General features: G+C 41.2%; 2 protein-coding genes across 4 annotated transcripts in view; one reads left to right on the top strand and one right to left on the bottom strand.

The window, feature by feature from the left end:
* The window catches only part of igfbp-6b2 (insulin-like growth factor binding protein 6 paralog B2), an 80,036-nt gene that overhangs the window by 17,393 nt on the left and 45,050 nt on the right, over nucleotides 1-17,593 (bottom strand). The window lies entirely within an intron of this gene.
* Nucleotides 1-17,593, top strand: part of spryd3 (SPRY domain containing 3) — an 88,461-nt gene that overhangs the window by 11,432 nt on the left and 59,436 nt on the right. For all 3 annotated transcript variants that reach the window (XM_014135940.2, XM_014135942.2, XM_014135943.2), the window contains exon 3: nucleotides 6,878-6,953. In XM_014135940.2, the coding sequence (XP_013991415.1) occupies nucleotides 6,878-6,953 (76 nt within the window). The remainder of the gene's footprint in view (nucleotides 1-6,877; nucleotides 6,954-17,593) is intronic.

Consider the following 17,593-nt stretch of genomic DNA (forward strand, 5'->3'; position numbering starts at 1 on the left):
TCAAACGCATTAATAACTTGTTTCTCTTCAAATTGTGATAGAATACAGCAAATATTAGTGCTGGGAAAAGTACTTAAGTCCTTGAATTTGACTTGTCACTGTCTGTACGATCTATGGATATGGGTCATAGTGTTATTACCATATTATGACAGGTTATGACAAGTTTTGTCAGCTGTTATGACATGGTTATGACCGTACTGGGTGTCAAGTATAGTGTTACCGTAATTTCAGTGTCCCTTCTGTTCATATTCATTCATGTCATGAGGTCTGTTTATGATACAGTGATTGAAATCATTGAAAACATTTTAGGGGATACTCGGTACACCACAAACTAATTTCTAGCACATGATCTGAACATTTGACTCACCCACCCCAAAAACAATGAATGTCCTACTGACTCAAGCATTGTAATATTGATGTAGTCATGCTCTGGTATTTGAACAAAACAAGATGACAGCAACAGAGTTGGCAAGAGCACAAACTGAGTTGGGACCACCTGGCCCGTAATGCAGTTCATTAAAGTGTTAGGCTTATGCATCATTATACTGTCTCGGCAAAAAACGGGTTCCTCACCAAGCTGTGCGACATAGTCTAGGGATGAGGTTGGGCCTACCATGCACGTCACTGATGGAAACTGTCTCATGACGAGGTAGACGGCCAAGTTGTCGTATTCATGTGCTCAATCTGCATGCTTTGTTATTTTTACAAAACACTGAAAAGGTACAGTTCTGTAAATCAATATGCCAACTCAGTAAAAACAGGGTTGTCCTATGAAAAGATGGTACAGATAGGCTATACGGGGCAATTCCGACTTGAGTTCAGCGTGCGTAAATGAAATGTGATTCCCTTTCTATGCACTTTTCTCTACTCGTATTCTGACCTTGAACTTAAGCATGAGAATAGCCTGCTGTTCACCCGCTATTCGTTTGGGGGTGAAGATAAAATGAAGGTGTGGCGGTGGTGTGTCTACAGATACACCGTATTCTGACCTTGACTTAATTCCCTCATAATTCCACCACCTTTATGCGAGAGGAAACCATAAGGTCCTAGCGAACATACCAGTTCCAAGTGGAAAAAGCAGTCCCTTAATTTTTTCCCAACTGTTTATCTGGGTAAGGGGGTGGGCTCTAGAACATCCTATCAGCCAATAAGGGCTGTGTATCTAAATCTCTTCAAATTAGTTTCCTACAGCCAATACGATCAGACTGAGCATTTCAAGGGCCAAAGGAGGCTCAGGGAAATAAATGATAAAACATATATTTTGGAGTTATTTTCATTAGTCCTTTACACTCGTATCTGTATACGGGTTGAAAATTGCAGATTTGGCCACTGATAAACAAGACGATAAATATGGGATTTCATGGTGCCTAGAGGCTGCCTTGGTAGTTTATTCCTGCAAAATTATCCATAATTATTAGTTTTAAGAGTAAAAAAAAATAATTATGTGCATTGTTTTTATAAACCTTTTAGTTAATTTGATAGCTTATCAAGTATAGAACACAGGAATCAAGTAAAACATTTTTTTTTTTATCATCAATTGTTATATTAGTTAACATATTTAGCTACTTCTCCAACCTCTTCAACTAGCAAATAGTTTAGATTCAAATACCTGCCTAGCTAGATCTTCCTTGATCCTCACCTACCATCTACTGGACCAAAATATTCAGAAATGTCAGCAACCTTCATTCACTACACACAGAAGGATTCCTCCTGAAGTTTTGCACAGATCAAAACATCCCTGTGTAAGGAGTTTAAGAACAGCCTCTTTCAATACAGGCTCTTATGGGAAAACATGCAGATGACTAGGTGGTAGGAGACTAATTAACAAACGAAAGTATATTGTGCACATTCGTATTGAGAGCAATACAGCCATTTCTGCAGGCTGACCCTCAGGCAAATGACGTCACCCACTCCAAGTCTATACAATCCATACAGAGCGCAGTTGATCAACCAACATGTAATGAAACTGTTTCCAGCGTTTTGCACTCTACTATGTCTAGTCTTTAACAAACAATTCTCCTCTTTTGTATGAGTTCATCTTAGACAATGAATTTTACATGACCTGCTTCACTGACGCAAGAGGAGGACTTTTACCAACTAAATGAGGCAGCTCTGCCTGGATATAAATACATTGAAAAGGCACACAAGGCCTCCATTGGACGTAATGGAGGCCTTGCTGTTTTATACAGAGACTGCTTTATTTTAAACCTATTGACTGCTGCTGATTTTCAGTCTTTTGAGTGCCTTGCTTTTTAAATTTAAACAACCAAATCCTCTCACTGTTATCCTTGTTAACCCCCCCCCCCAAGACAAGCACCTCTTTTATGCCTAAGTTTTCTGAAATATTAACCTCTGTATGCCCCACCTTCTCCAGTGTGATTTTGGATGACTTTAACATCCATATTGACTCACCAAAGTGATGTCTTGCTGCTGATTTCCTCAACTTGCTGGATTGTCTAAACCTTGTGCAACATATTAATGCTACCAACCACAACCGTGGACACACATTAGATGTCATTATCACTGGAGATGTCCCTGCCTCTGACCTGGATGTCCTCGAACTTGGCCTATCTGACCACAAGGCTGTGACATTATCTCTGATGGCACCCACTCCGCTCCACCGCCCAAAGAGGACCATTAAATTCACGAAACAACGAATCCCTCTTCCTGGAACACATTCAGCCCACCTTTGAGTCTGACTGCAGTGAGCTGGCCCTCAGCGACATGGTCAACCTGTATAACAGCACTCTGAGTGCTACCCTGAACATCCTTGCTCCTGAGAAAAACGCAAAGTAACCGTCCAACGCTCTTCACCCTGGTTCACTGATGAACTGTGCGGAATAAAGAGTCATGGCCGTAAGCTTGAGAAGCGCTGGTGGAAGGATGGCCTCACTGTCCATTATTGGCCTACAAAGACCACCAAACAAGCTACTCTGCTGCCCTAAGAGCAGCAGGATCAGTCTTCTACTGCTGCCTTCTACCATGATTGACACGAACAAAACTAACCCCCGAACCCTGTTCTCAACCATCAACCGCCTTCTCAACCCTGCAAACTCATGCCCTCCTGCAGGCTCATCTGAGCAGTGCAATCACTTCTCAGAGTAAGGTTGACAACACTTGAACTAACATCACGGCTTCTGAGACGACCTGCACCCCACCTCCTGAGCCCCCAACGCAGTCTGCCCCTCCCCTCAGCAAAATAAACCACTATGCAGTCAATCGTCTTTAAAATGAAGGTCACCACTTGCTCCCTTGACCCTATCCCTACATCCCTACTCCAAACCTGCTCATCTAGCCTGCTTCAGTTTGATACCACCCTCATCAACAAGTCCCTGCTGACCGGGGAGATACCATCACGCTTCAAAACCGCTGCAGTCACCCCCTTATTGAAGAAACTCAACCTTGACCATGACATCCTATCCAACTACAGGCCTATCGTCAGCCTCCCCGGCTTATCGCCAACATCCCCTTCCTATCAAAAGACTGGAAAAAGTAGTCGCAAACCAGCTTCAATCCTATGTCTTCCAATCCGCTGTACAAGGTTTTCCAGTCTCTCTTCTGGCCCTTGCACCAAAACAGCTCTGGTGAAAGTTACCAATTACCTACTGATGGCTGCAGATTCTGGATTAGCTAGCCTCCTCCTCCTCTTAGAACTGCTCTGAATTGGTTATCCTCCTACCGCTCCAATGGGAAGCAATACATTACGATTGGAGAGTTCAGATCTGAGAAGTCTTCAGTCACATGTGGTTTCCCACAGTGGTCCGTTTTGGGGCCTATTCTGTTCCTTATCTACATGCTCCCTCGGCCAAACAACAACTTCCACTGCTACGCTGATGATACCCAAGTATATATTAACACCAAACCGGACACCATCTCAGCCCTAGCAAAATTTAGCAGCTGCATAGATGACATCAGGGCATGGATATAGAGAACTTCCTCCACCTGAACAGCAGAAAGACTTACGCTATGCTTATTGGGACACCCAAGCAGGTCCTCAGTGCTGCCCTACAATTGACGGCCAAGGCATCCATCTGTCCTTTGTCATCTCTCCAACCTGGGAGTCAAGATTGATTCTTCTCTGTCTTTGATACCCATATAAAACATCTGCAAAACATAATTTTTCCATCTGAGAAACATCGCCCAGCTCAAACAATTGCTCTCCCAGCCAGCTGCAGAGAAACTTGTCCACGTCTTCAACTTCTCCTGGCTTGATTACGGCAACTCTATGTTTGGGGGGCCTTCCAGCCAAATCACTTCAGAGGCTACAACTCTGCCAGAGTACTGATCAGGACCAAGAAGTCAGCCCACATCTCCCCATCCTTGTTGAACTCCACTGGCTACCGGTCAACTATAGGGCTGACTTTAATCTTCCTAGTGTTTATAACCTCAAATGGATTGGGTCCCACCTATATCAGGGACCACATTTCTATCAATGATTGAAAGTAGGGAGTTTCTCGAGCAACTCCCTACTTCTTTAATTCCCCAAGACACATCTCCGTACTATGGGGGACCGAGCCTTCTGCTCCCTTGCCCCTCGCCTATGGAATGTTCTCCCTGATCATCTGAGAGCTGCTCCATCAATCAGAACGTTTAACGGCCCTTAAAACACATTTCTACAGACTCTTTCCTATAGTCCTAAGATGGAAAGTCCTTTTAGGGTGTATTGCTATTTCCTGCCTTGATTCTAAATGTATGATGTTTTATATTGTATTTACATTTTTATTGTTTACTATGTTAAGCTTTGAGAACACTAAGGAATATATTATTATAAATGCCTAAATTGGAACGCAGTGCATGTACAGTAACATGCTATACATGATGTCAGAGCTCGGGCTCTGCGCTTCACAGCGCTGTATTGGCTTTGACTGAAAGCTCTTCTGAATTTGAGCACCTCGCGCGACAGTAAGTTGCCCCCATCACTCCTGCTAATTGGGCAACTTTTGCAAATGTTTTGTTGTCTGAGTGAGGAAAATGTTGTAAATTTAAGAGGACTATGTATTTTGGAAGATGAGACGTTGAGGACTATAATAAATACCACTTTGATGTCGTACAAGCAAGCCATACACCCGTGAGTCCAAATGGGAACTTCACATTTCCATATCATAGACGAGATGGCGCCGATAGACATGGTCACCTGGTTCCTAGCTCCTAAGCGACTTTGGAGTATTTAAAAAAATATATATATTACTGCACTGTTGGAGCTAGGAAGACGAGCATTTCGCTGCACCTGCAATAACATCTGCTAAATATGTGTATGTGACCAATAACATTTTTGTTGATTTCACAAAGATCATGTCATGTACAGTGTCAATGTTTATGATCACTTTGTTTGATGTACTGCATGGGGGCTTTAAAGACTTGTGATTGTTGTTTAATTAAGATGTGTTTAAGCTTTATGAAACTCTTTTCTTGTAGGCCTAGCTGGTAGTCTTGAATTAAAATATGGTGCTATAACAGGGATGGGCAACTGGCGCCCCCCCCCAAAAATTTTTTTCAAATATTTTTTAACTTTTTTTGAAACTCCGTTGTGTTCTCAACTTACTGTTGAGTTAGAATAGTAGAATACACAAGGTGACATTTTGTTTAATCTTTTACTCGATCCTGACTAGTCTCCCAGTCTGTGCCTCTGAAAAACATCCCCACTGCATGATGCTGTCACCACCATGCTTCACCTTAGGGATGGTGCCAGGTTTCTTCCAAATGTAACGCTTGGCATTCAGCCCAAAGAGTTCAATCTTGTTTCATCAGACCAGATAATATAATTTATCATGTTCTGAGAGTCTTTAGGTGCCTTTTGGCAAACTCCAAGCGGGCTGTCGTGTGCCTTTTACTGAGGAGTGGCTTCCGTCTGGCCACTCTAACATAAAGGCCAGATTTGGTGGAATGCTGCAGAGATGGTTGTCTGGATGGAAGTTTCTCCCATCTCCACAGAGGAACTCTGGAGTTCTGTCAGAGTGACCATCGGGTTCTTGGTCACCTCCCTGACCAAGACCCTTCTCCTCCCTGACCAAGACCCTTCTCCCCCGATTGCTCAGTTTTGGCTGGGCGGCCAGAGTTTTGGTGGTTCCAATCTTCTTCCTTTTAAGGAGGATGGAGGCCACTGTGTTCTTGGGGACCTTCAATGCTACAGAAATGTTTTGGTACCTTTCCCTAGATCTGTGCCTTGACACAATCCTGTCTCGGAGCTCTACAGACAATTCCTTCGACATCATGGCTTGGTTTTTTCCCCCGACATATACTGGAAATTGTGGGACCTTAAAATAGACCGGGTGTGTTTCTTTCCAAATCATGTCCAATCAATTGAATTTACCACAGCAAAGGGTCTGAATACTAATGTATTTTCAATACATTTGGAACAATTTCTAAAAACCTGTTTCCGCTTTGTCGTTATGGGGTATTGTGTGTAGATTGCTGAGGATATATATATTTAAATCCATTTTAGAATAAGGCTGTAACGTAACTGGAAAAAGGAAGGGATCGGAATACTTTCCGAAGGCACTGTACCTAATGAATACAACTACGACATACAGTACTTAATACAACACAGCTTTGGGAACACCTCTGTCTCAAAAAATAATGGTTTTGATTGCTTAGAAATGTTGGAAATTAAGCTTCTCCCAACTGTGCTGTTCTGCTTGTAAAATAATGTGAAAATGGAAAAACTGCTATTGGGTAACTATATCTACTTGAATATAACATTGAATCCCCCTTCTCCTAAAAATGAATGCATTAAAACAATTATGACTGTTATTATACGACAACTAAATTCAGCTTATGGCCCCCAAAAAGTGCCCCTGGCTCTTATCTCAAACAAGGTTCTTCACCTTCTAATTGGCAGATGTCTGAGTGGAAGTGTTTCTTTGTTATTTCTCTTCAGCTATCAAGGGAACTCTGATGAAGTTGGCTGCTATGTGGCTCCCCGTCCCTTATCAAAGGGAAACTGCTACTTTGAGGTAAGTGTTAACACCTGTTTTATTTTCACTAATGATTAGTATCCTTAGATGATGATAGCCTTATCTTTTGAAATGTGTGTGCCTTGCACGCTTCTAAGCAGTTATTATTTTCAATTGTACAATGGGTGGGTCTAATGCTAATAGGGGAAGCAGGTAGCCTAGTGGTTAGAGCATTGGTCCAGGCCAGTAACCGAAAGGTTGCTAGATCGAATCCCCGAGCTGACAAGGTAAACATGTCATTCTGCCCCTGAACAAGGCAGTTAACCCACTGTTCCTAGGCCGTCATTGTAAATAAGAATTAGTTCTTAACTGACTTGCCTAGTTAAATAAAAAAAATCCTGAATGCTGATTGGTTAAAATCGGATTCCAGCCGCTGTCTATTCCACAAGTTATCACCGGCTAAAGCTATGACGTTAAAATGCCTATTTACTCTGTTCCATTTGACTGCGCATCCACTGTCTTATCAGCCCAGCCAGGCAATTTATAAACACGATCTCCACTATAAAAAAACATCTAGACATTACTTAAACCTAATTGAGATGGTTCGGGATGAGTTGGACCACAGAGTGAAGGAAAAGCAGCCAACGAGTGTTCAGCATATGTGGGAACTCCTTCAAGAGTGTTGGAAAAGCATTCCAGGTGAAGCTGGTTGAGAGAATGCCAAGAGTGTGCAAAGGTGTCATCAAGGCAAAGGGTGGCTACTTTGAAAAATCTCAAATGTAAAATATATTTTGAGTTGTTTAACACTTTTTGTGTTACTACATGATTCCATATGTTATTTCGTAGTTTTGGTGTCTTCACTATTATTCTACAATATATAAATAAATAAAAACCCTGCAATGAGTAGGTGTGTCCAAACTTTTGACTGGTGCTGTATGTATGGCAATAGAACATTTAGAACAAATGACTGTCCATAGATACAGAACAAAAAGACTCAATGACTGGCAACCGAACCGATAGAACGAACGACCAGCCGGCTTGGGTAGCAACCCTAGATTTGTGTCGGGAGTATATCTTGTGGAAGGATGAAATGGTATGAATAAGTTAATCAAAATAATTTTTTTACATGAAAGTATGTATATCATTATTTTAATATGTTGGTAACCCGTTGTATAAAAGTGATAATGCCCTCGAAGTCGGTGTTTGGAGGATACACTACCGTTCAAAAGTTTTTTTAGATATTTTTTTTAAGAAAAGCACTTTTTTTTGTCCATTTAAATAACATCAAATTGATCAGAAATACAGTGTAGACATTGTTAATGTTGTAAATGACTATTGCTGGAAATGGCTGATTAAAAAATAAATAATGTTTTATGGAATATCTACATAGGCGTACAGAGGCCCATTATCAGCAACCATCACTCCTGTGTTCCAATGTCACGTTGTGTTTGCTAATCCAAGTTTATCATTTTAAAAGGCTAATTGATCATTAGAAACCCCTTTTGCAATTATGTTAGCACAGCTAAAAACTGTTGTTCTGATTAAAGAAGCAATAAAACTGGCCTTCTTTAGACTAGTTGAGTATCTGGAGCATCAGCATTTGTGGGTTCGATTACAGGCTCAAAATGGGCAGAAACAATGGACTTTCTTATGAAACTCGTCAGTCTATTCTTGTTCAGAGAAATGAAGGCTATTCCATGTGAAAAATAGCCAAGAAACTGAAGATCTGGTACAACGTTGTGTACTACTCCCTTCACAGAACAGCGCAAACTGGCTCTAACCAGAATAGAAAGAGGAGTGGGAGGCCCCGGTGCACAACTGAGCAAGAGGACAAGTACATTAGAGTGTCTAGTTTGAGAAACAGATGACTCACAAGTCCTCAACTGGCAGCTTCATTAAATAGTACCCGCAAAACACCAGTCTCAACGTCAACAGTGAAGAGGCAACTTGCTTGCCTTCTAGACAGAGTTGCAAAGAAAAATCCATATCTCGGACTGGCCAATAAAAATAAAAGATTAAGATGAGCAAAAGAACACAGACACTGGAGAGAGGAACTCTGCCTAGAAGGCCAGCATCCCGGAGTCTCCTCATCACTGTTCCACAGCTTGTCTCCACAACTCCACAGCAAGTTGATAGTGGCCCTAGTTATCCAAATTGCCCCCCCCCAAAATTCAAATTCAAGAAAATAAGCGATAAAATCCATGATCCTTGAGGTATAGATTAAGAATAAAGGGTTTATAAGTAGTTGATAATTGTTTATATGCTAGGCCTACTTACTGTATAACTCCTTTATAAATCCTTTTAAGTATGTAACATGTTACCATACTAAACTTAGGTTGTATACGTACCCTAATATGAGAATATTATAACAGTGCAGTGTAATTTTATGCATAAAGCTTTTCTTAGTAGCGTCAGTGCTGACATGTTGTTGAAAGTGATGTTCCTCACGCTCCTGACCTATAGGAGATGTGTATGTGCGCAAGCTAGAGGCCATTTTCCAAGCAAGATACCAGAGTTTCTCAGAACCGGATCCCTTTTTATCAAAGAAAAGGGTAACCAAAATAATTCTCAAATGCTAGTCACAGTTGGAGTCTGATGGCTATCTGCAAGTTAGATTAAATGAGTTTGACATTTACAGTTAGAAGTTTAGAGTGATCTTTAAAGAACTCCACGTCCATACTTTATGTGATCCGGTTCTCAATTCTCATTCGGCGTGACGCACATCCTGTGAAATTCCCCCAGATATTGAAAGTTTGGGGGCATTCTTTCCCATAAAGGTCATTTGCCTGTCAGAATATGCGTCACTAGTATCCTCATGTTTCCTCATTATGCTTTCACAAGGAAATAATTTCACCTTCGTCAGGCACTGCCCCTGTGCACTCAAATCTAGGCCTATCTGTCTTCTGTGAATCCAGCAGAAGAACATCTGGGATTTGCGGCATTTCACTTATTTCAACATTTTATTTGAATTCCATTTCAATCCATTCAAAGTCCATTCCAATTTCATCAGCCTATCTAAGCCCAGCTGCGTCTGTGAATCTTTCATTCAGACATTTATAAGCTTTTAAGTACCTTCTACTAATGTATTTGAACCTGTCAAGTGCAATACAGCCAGTACTGTAAAAACCTAGAGATTGAACTGAACTGATCAAAAAGTATCCTCGAATGAGTGCAGAGGAGAGCAGGTGAATGAGACCTGGACTTTCACTCAGAAAAACCCAAGGAGTTCAGTTTCAGACTGTGAATAATCACATGGGATCCAGCCCAGAATCTGGGTTCAAATAATGTTTTCTTTCAAAAACTTAATGTGATTGAGCTTGCCTAAATTGCTGGATAGGCAGAATTTGCACTTTTAGGACTATCCCATTGGTTCCTCTGCCAAAGCAGCGGCTACTCTTCCTGGGTTCCAAGCACATTAAGGCACATCACACAAAAAATATACCAACAACAAAAACTATAAATCATATAGCATCATTACACCACAACATTTCTACAACACAAAGTGTATAATAACGCCATAAAACAATAGTAAAATGTATGTGTGTGTGTGCTAGCGTGTGTGTGCCTGTGTCTCTTCACAGTCTGTGTTTTTCCATAAGGTGTAGTTTTCTGTTCTTTAAATCTGATTTTACTGCTCGCATATGAGTTACTTGATGTGGAATAGAGTTCCATGAAGTCATGGCTCTGTGGAGTAGTGGGCGTTTCCTGGAGTCTCTTCTGGACATGGGGAGTGGCAAGAGACCCCTGGTGACATGTCTTGTGGGGTATGCATGGGTCTCTGAGCTGTATGCTAGTCGTTTTGAACAGACAGCTTGGTGCTTTCAACATGTTAAAACCTCTCACAAAGACAAGTATTGATGCAGTCAATCTCTCCTCTACTTTGAGCCAGGAGAGATTGACATGTATGTCATTGATGTTAGCTCTGTGTATATTTAAGAGTCATCTGTGCTGCTCTGTTCTGGGCCGGTGTCTCTCTTGGTGGCACTTGACCATATGACTGGGGAGTAGTCCAGGTGTGAACAAAACTAGGGCCTGTAGGACTTGTTTTGCTGAGCAATGTCAAGAAAGCAGAGAAGCGCTTTATTACAGACAGACCTCTCCCCATCTTAGCTACTGTTGCATCAATATGTTTTGACCATGACAGTTTACAATCCATGGTTACTCCAAGCAGTTTAGTCTCCTTAAGTTGCTCAATTTCCACATTCATTTCAAGATTTAGGTGATGTTTAGTGAATGGTTTGTCCCAAATAAAATGCATTTCGTTTTTGAAATATTTAGTACTAGCTTCTTACTTTCCACCCATTCTAAAACTGACTGCAGTTCTTTAAGTATTGCAGTGATTTAACCTGCTGTGGTAGCTGATGTGTATACTGTTTAGTCATCAGCATACATAGACACACAGGCTTTACTCAATAACAGTAGCAGGTCATTAGTGAAGATTGAAAAAGTAAGGGGCTTAGACAACTGCCCTGGGGAATGCCCGACTCTACCTGGATTATGTTGGAGAGGCTTCCATTAAAGAACACCTTCTGTGTTCTGTTAAATAGGGAACTCTCAATCTACAATAAAGCAGGGGATGTAAAGCCTTAACATATGCATTTTTCCAGCAGCCTATTATGTATGATCAATAATGTCAAAAGCTGCATTGAAGTCTAATAAAACGACTCGTACTAGCTTCTTATACATTTCTTTCAGCCAATCATCAGTGATTTGTGTAAGTGCTGTACATGTTGAGTGCCCCTCCCTGCTTTGCTATTCTTCTGTAGTGGAATGACTTTTGCTTCCTTCCAGGCCTGAGGGCACACACTGTTCTGTAGGCTTAGATTAAAGAGATGGCAAATAGGAGTGGCAATATAGTCCGCTATCATCCTCAGTAAATTTCCATCCAGCCCCAGGTGGCTTGTCATTGTTGATAGACAACAATCATTTTTTCAATGCTTACACACTCACTTTATGGATAAAAAAAATGTGTGCTTGTCTTTCATAATTTGTTGAGTTATGAATGGCTGTGTAGGTTCAGAGTTTGTTGTTGGCATGCCTAAATTTGCTAATCTTGCCAATGAAAAAAAATATTAAAGTAGTTGGCAATATCAGTTGGTTTTGTGATGAATGAGCAATCTGATTCAATGAGGATGGAGTGAGTTTGCTCCAAAGCTTTTTACTATCATTCTTTATTGGGGCTTGGCGATATGGCCAAAATATAGTTTGACAGTATTTTATGTTTTAGATTAATGCAAATTAAATTTTGCTTTATGAGTAGTGCGTGACCCTAGGGTGGCAATGGGTCTTTGGATTCTAATGGGTCTTTCTTCATTCTGATTTGCTTTATTCTGTTCAATTAAACTTCAACCCCAAATTATTTTCTGCATTTTAATCAATTACTGCATTTCCTACACTCATTTGAGATTGTTTCCACACTGCCACGTAGGGCTGCATGATATTGGCAAAAGATCTATGCCTTATTTTTAACCAAATGTTGCAATTGCTATTTGACTTGCGATTTAGAGCAAAACACTTGGCATCATGGAAATGGAATGATTTATAATTCTTTAGTTGGAAGATAATAGTGGGCACTTTGAATACAGTGTTTGACATGACAATGAATAAAAATGCCAGGGAGGAGTTATTGTAACAGGGTTGGAACCAAAGTGTTGGTTAGTGTTTCCTAGGGGACCCAATAATCTTTGGCGACATGAAATGTTTTCTTTTAGCTACTTCATGTATCTAACATATTCATGCTTCACCTAATCCTCATTCGTTTAGAAGATACTGTTGCACAAACAACATGCTGATTTAGGCCTACACCATCACTGGTATCAGGCTGTATAGCTAGCTACATTTGCTCTGACTCAGTACATTTCTAAGCTAGTGATTTAGCGTTAACGGTTAACATGATGTAGCCACAGCTTGCTAAGAAAACTAGATGTTTGCAGATGTAAGAAAAACAAACTAATAGTGAAATTATAGAATGCTTGTGGATTTATATTAAGACGCAAAGTGGAAATAGCATCGTTGTCTTCAACATTGTTGTTCTGCATTGACTGAACACAACTGTCTCATGGTGAGCAACAACAAATGCGCTCCTTGAGTGACGGGGCAGGGCTAGGTTTGTGTGAAAAGAGTGAGATGACTCAAGTAGCGGAGTAAACTATAAAAATGGATGTTACACAGCGTATCACATTTAACAAACCAAACATTTAAATACCGTTATAGAGGGTACAGTTAAAACCCAAACCAGTCCATGCAGCAATACCACTATATAGTCAAATACGGTACAACGCCCAGCCCTATTCTTTATATAATTTATCTTTGTTTCATAATACGTTTTTTTCCCTCTTTAGTTTTAGACGCATGTTTTCTTAATTTACAGTACGTTTGACAATCAGCTGTGCAGCCAGACTTATTTGCCATTCCTTTTGCCTCGTCCCTCTCAACCGTACAATTTTTCAATTCCTCATCAATCCACAGGATTTTAGCAGTTTTTAGTCATTGGTTTTGTGCTTATTAGTAACTGGAATAAGCAATTTCATAAATGCATCAAGTGCAGCGTCTGGTTGCTCCTCATTACACACAACAGACCAGCAAATACTCTTTACATCTTCAACATCTTCAACACTACAAAACCTCTTGTATGATCTCTTATGCACTAAATTAGGCCCAGCCTTTGGAAAGTAGAACAAAACGAGAAATAGAAATAAGAAGAACACGAGAAAGTAAGTAAGCTATACACAGGGTCAGTTCCAGGCTCAATTCCAATACCATATTTACAATGTGCAGGGATATTGGCGTGATCGGGGTAGATACTGTATGTGTAGGGGTAAGGTGACTAGGCATCAGGATATACAGTATGATAAACAGAGTAGCAGCATATGATTATTGAATGTGAGTGTTTGACCATTTAAAAAAACAAAACAAGTACACATAAAACTCGAAAAAGCCATACATGCACATGAGTAAAATCATCGAGGATAACACAAAGTATTGGACTTATTTCCATTGTTGTCCTTGAAACAAGATGGCTAGGCAAGATCAAACACGGTAGAACACAGTTTGACAGCGAGATAATAAAACATCTCGCTGTCATATGGTGTGTGTAGCGTCACTATGAATGTGTGTGAGCCAATTAAGTGAGTGTGTGTGATTGAATGTGTAGAGTCATGTAAGTGTGCATAGAGCCGGTGCAAAAAATCCCCCCAAAAATAAATAAATAGATCAATGCAGATAGTCCGCGTAGCCAATTCTTGTTAGCTATTTAGCGGTCTTATGGCTTGTGGATAAAAGCTGTTCAGGAGCATGTTGTTGTCAGACTTGTTGCTCCGGTACCGCTTGCCATACGTAAGCAGAGAGAACAGTCTATGGCATGGGTGACTTAACACTTTTCTGGGCCTTCCTTTCACACCGCCTGATATAGAGGTCCTGGATGGCAGGGAGCTTGGCCCCAGTGATGTACTGTGATGTTGCCTACACTCACCAGCTGGGGTTGGCCCGTCAGGAAGTCCAGGATCCAGTTGCATAGGGAGGTGTTCAGACCCAGGGTCCCAGGCTTGGTGACGAGCCTGGAGGGGACTATTGTGTTTAACGCTGATCTGTAGTCGATAAACAGAATTCTCACACAGGTATTCCTTTTGTTTAGATGGGTGAGGGCAGTGTGGAGTGCAACTGAGATTACTAAGTCTGGGTCTGTTGGGGCGGTATGCAAATTGGAGTGGGTCTTGGGCAGGTTTCCTCAACTGATAAAAAAAATAGAATAATTGTTGGTCATAAGACTGTAAAAACACCAGCAAATCAGTTCCAAGAGATTTTTATTTTAGAAATCTTTCCTTTTAGAAAGTATTCCCACATATAAGAGAGAGATGTAAATGTAAGCAAGGTTTGAAATTATTTGTGTAAGTCAAATATTTTATCTGTTTGGGCACAGGGATCACATTAACACAGAATTCAGCATTTTTTTTACCCAGAAAAAATATACACTGCTCAAAAAAATAAAGGGAACACTTAAACAACACAATGTAACTCCAAGTCAATCACACTTCTGTGAAATCAAACTGTCCACTTAGGAAGCAACACTGATTGACAATACATTTCACATGCTGTTGTGCAAATGGAATAGACAACAGGTGGAAATTATAGGCAATTAGCAAGACACCCCCAATAAAGGAGTGGTTCTGCAGGTGGGGACCACAGACCACTTCTCAGTTCCTATGCTTCCTGGCTGATGTTTTGGTCACTTTTGAATGCTGGCGGTGGTTTCACTCTAGTGGTAGCATGAGAACCCACACAAGTGGCTCAGGTAGTGCAGCTCATCCAGGATGGCACATCAATGTGAGCTGTGGCAAGAAGGTTTGCTATATCTGTCAGCGTAGTGTCCAGAGCATGGAGGCGCTACCAGGAGACAGGCCAGTACATCAGGAGACGTGGAGGAGGCCGTAGGAGGGCAACAACCCAGCAGCAGGACCGCTACCTCCGCCTTTGTGCAAGGAGGAGCAGGAGAAGCACTGCCAGAGCCCTGCAAAATGACCTCCAGCAGGCCACAAATGTGCATGTGTCTGCTCAAACGGTCAGAAACAGACTCCGTGAGGGTGGTATGAGGGCCCGACGTCCACGGGTGGGGGTTGTGCTTACAGCCCAACACCGTGCAGGACGTTTGGCATTTGCCAGAGAACACCAAGATTGGCAAATTCGCCACTGGCGTCCTGTGCTCTTCACAGATGAAAGCAGGTTCACACTGAGCACGTGACAGACGTGACAGAGTCTGGAGACGCCGTGGAGAACGTTCTGCTGCCTGCAACATCCTCCAGCATGACCGGTTTGACGGTGGGTCAGTCATGGTGTGGGGTGGCATTTCATTGGGGGGCCGCACAGCCCTCCATGTGCTCGCCAGAGGTAGCCTGACTGCAATTAGGTACCGAGATGAGATCCTCAGACCCCTTGTGAGACCATATGCTGGTGCGGTTGGCCCTGGGTTCCTCCTAATGCAAGACAATGCTAGACCTCATGTGGCTGGAGTGTGTCAGCAGTTCCTGCAAGAGGAAGGCATTGATGCTATGGACTGGCCCGCCCGTTCCCCAGACCTGAATCCAATTGAGCACATCTGGGACATCATGTCTCGCTCCATCCACCAACGCCACGTTGCACCACAGACTGTCCAGGAGTTGGCGGATGCTTTAGTCCAGGTCTGGGAGGAGATCCCTCAGGAGACCATCCGCCACCTCATCAGGAGCATGCCCAGGCGTTGTAGGGAGGTAATACAGGCACGTGGAGGCCACACACACTACTGAGCCTCATTTTTACTTGTTTTAAGGACATTACATCAAAGTTGGATCAGCCTGTAGTGTGGTTTTCCACTTTAATTTTGAGTGTGACTCCAAATCCAGACCTCCATGGGTTGATAAATTGTTTTTCCATTGATTTATTTTTGTGTGATTTTGTTGTCAGCATATTCAACTATGTAAAAAAAAAAGTATTTAATAAGATTATTTCTTTCATTCAGATCTAGGATGTGTTGTTTAAGTGTTCCCTTTATTTTTTTGAGCAGTATATATAAAACGCATAAGAAATATCTTGCTGAGTTTTTTTAAACAGTTCTTGTAGTTTCTGCTCAGCGTCAGACTCATTTTGTGCTTCATTTGCACTTCTCAACGGGCGTTCGATCAGTAGACAGGGCTCTGACTGATGTGTAGCTACAGTGCCTTCAGAAAGTATTCATACACCTTGACTAATTCCACATTTTGTTGTTGCAGCCTAAATTCTAAATGGATGAAATATTTTTTTCTCATCAATCGACACACAATACCCCATAATGAAAAAGTGAAAACATGTTTTTAGAAATTTTAGCAATTTTTATTTTTTATGTAATACATAAATATCACATTTACATGAGTATTCACACCCCTGAGTCAATACAAGTTTCTAAGAGCTTTGCACACCTGGATTGTACAATATTTGCGCATCATTTTTTTAATCCTTCAAGCTCTGTCAAGTTGATTGTCGCTAGACAACCGTTTTCAAATCTTTAACAGATTTTCAAGACGATTTTAAGTTAAAACTGTAACTAGGCCACTTAGGGAACATTCAATGTCGTCTTGGTAAGCAACTCAAGGATATATTTGACTTTGTTTTAGGTTATTGTCCTGCTGAAAGGTGAGTTTATCTCCCAGTGTCTGATGGAAAACAGACAACCAGGTTTTCCTTTAGGATTTTGCCTGTGCTTAGCTCTTTTCTGTTTCTTTTTATCCCCCCCAGAATTCTCTAATCCTTTCCAATTACAAGCATACCCATAACATGATACAGCCACCACCATGCTTGAAAATATGAAGAGTGGTACTCAGTGATGTGTTGTGTTGGATTTTCCCAAAACATAATGCTTTGTATTCAGGACATAAAGTTAATTTCTTTGCCACATTTTTTGCAGTTTTACTGTAGTGCCTTGTTAAAAACAGGATGCATGTTTTGGAATATTTTTATTCTGTACAGGCTTCCCTTCTTTTTACTATTAGTTGATCCATCCGGTCTTCTCCTATCCCAGCCATTAAACGCTAACTGTTTTAAAGTCGCCATTGGCCTCATTGTGAAATCCCTGAGCGGTTTTGTTCCTCTCCGGTATCTGAGTTAAGAAGGATGCCTTTATCTTTTTAATTTGTTTATTTATTTAACCTTTATTTAACTAGGCAAGTCAGTTAAGAACAAATTCTTATTTACAA

Source organism: Salmo salar, chromosome ssa13 (assembly GCF_905237065.1).
Source record: "Salmo salar chromosome ssa13, Ssal_v3.1, whole genome shotgun sequence".
Classification (NCBI taxonomy): Eukaryota; Metazoa; Chordata; class Actinopteri; order Salmoniformes; family Salmonidae; genus Salmo; species Salmo salar.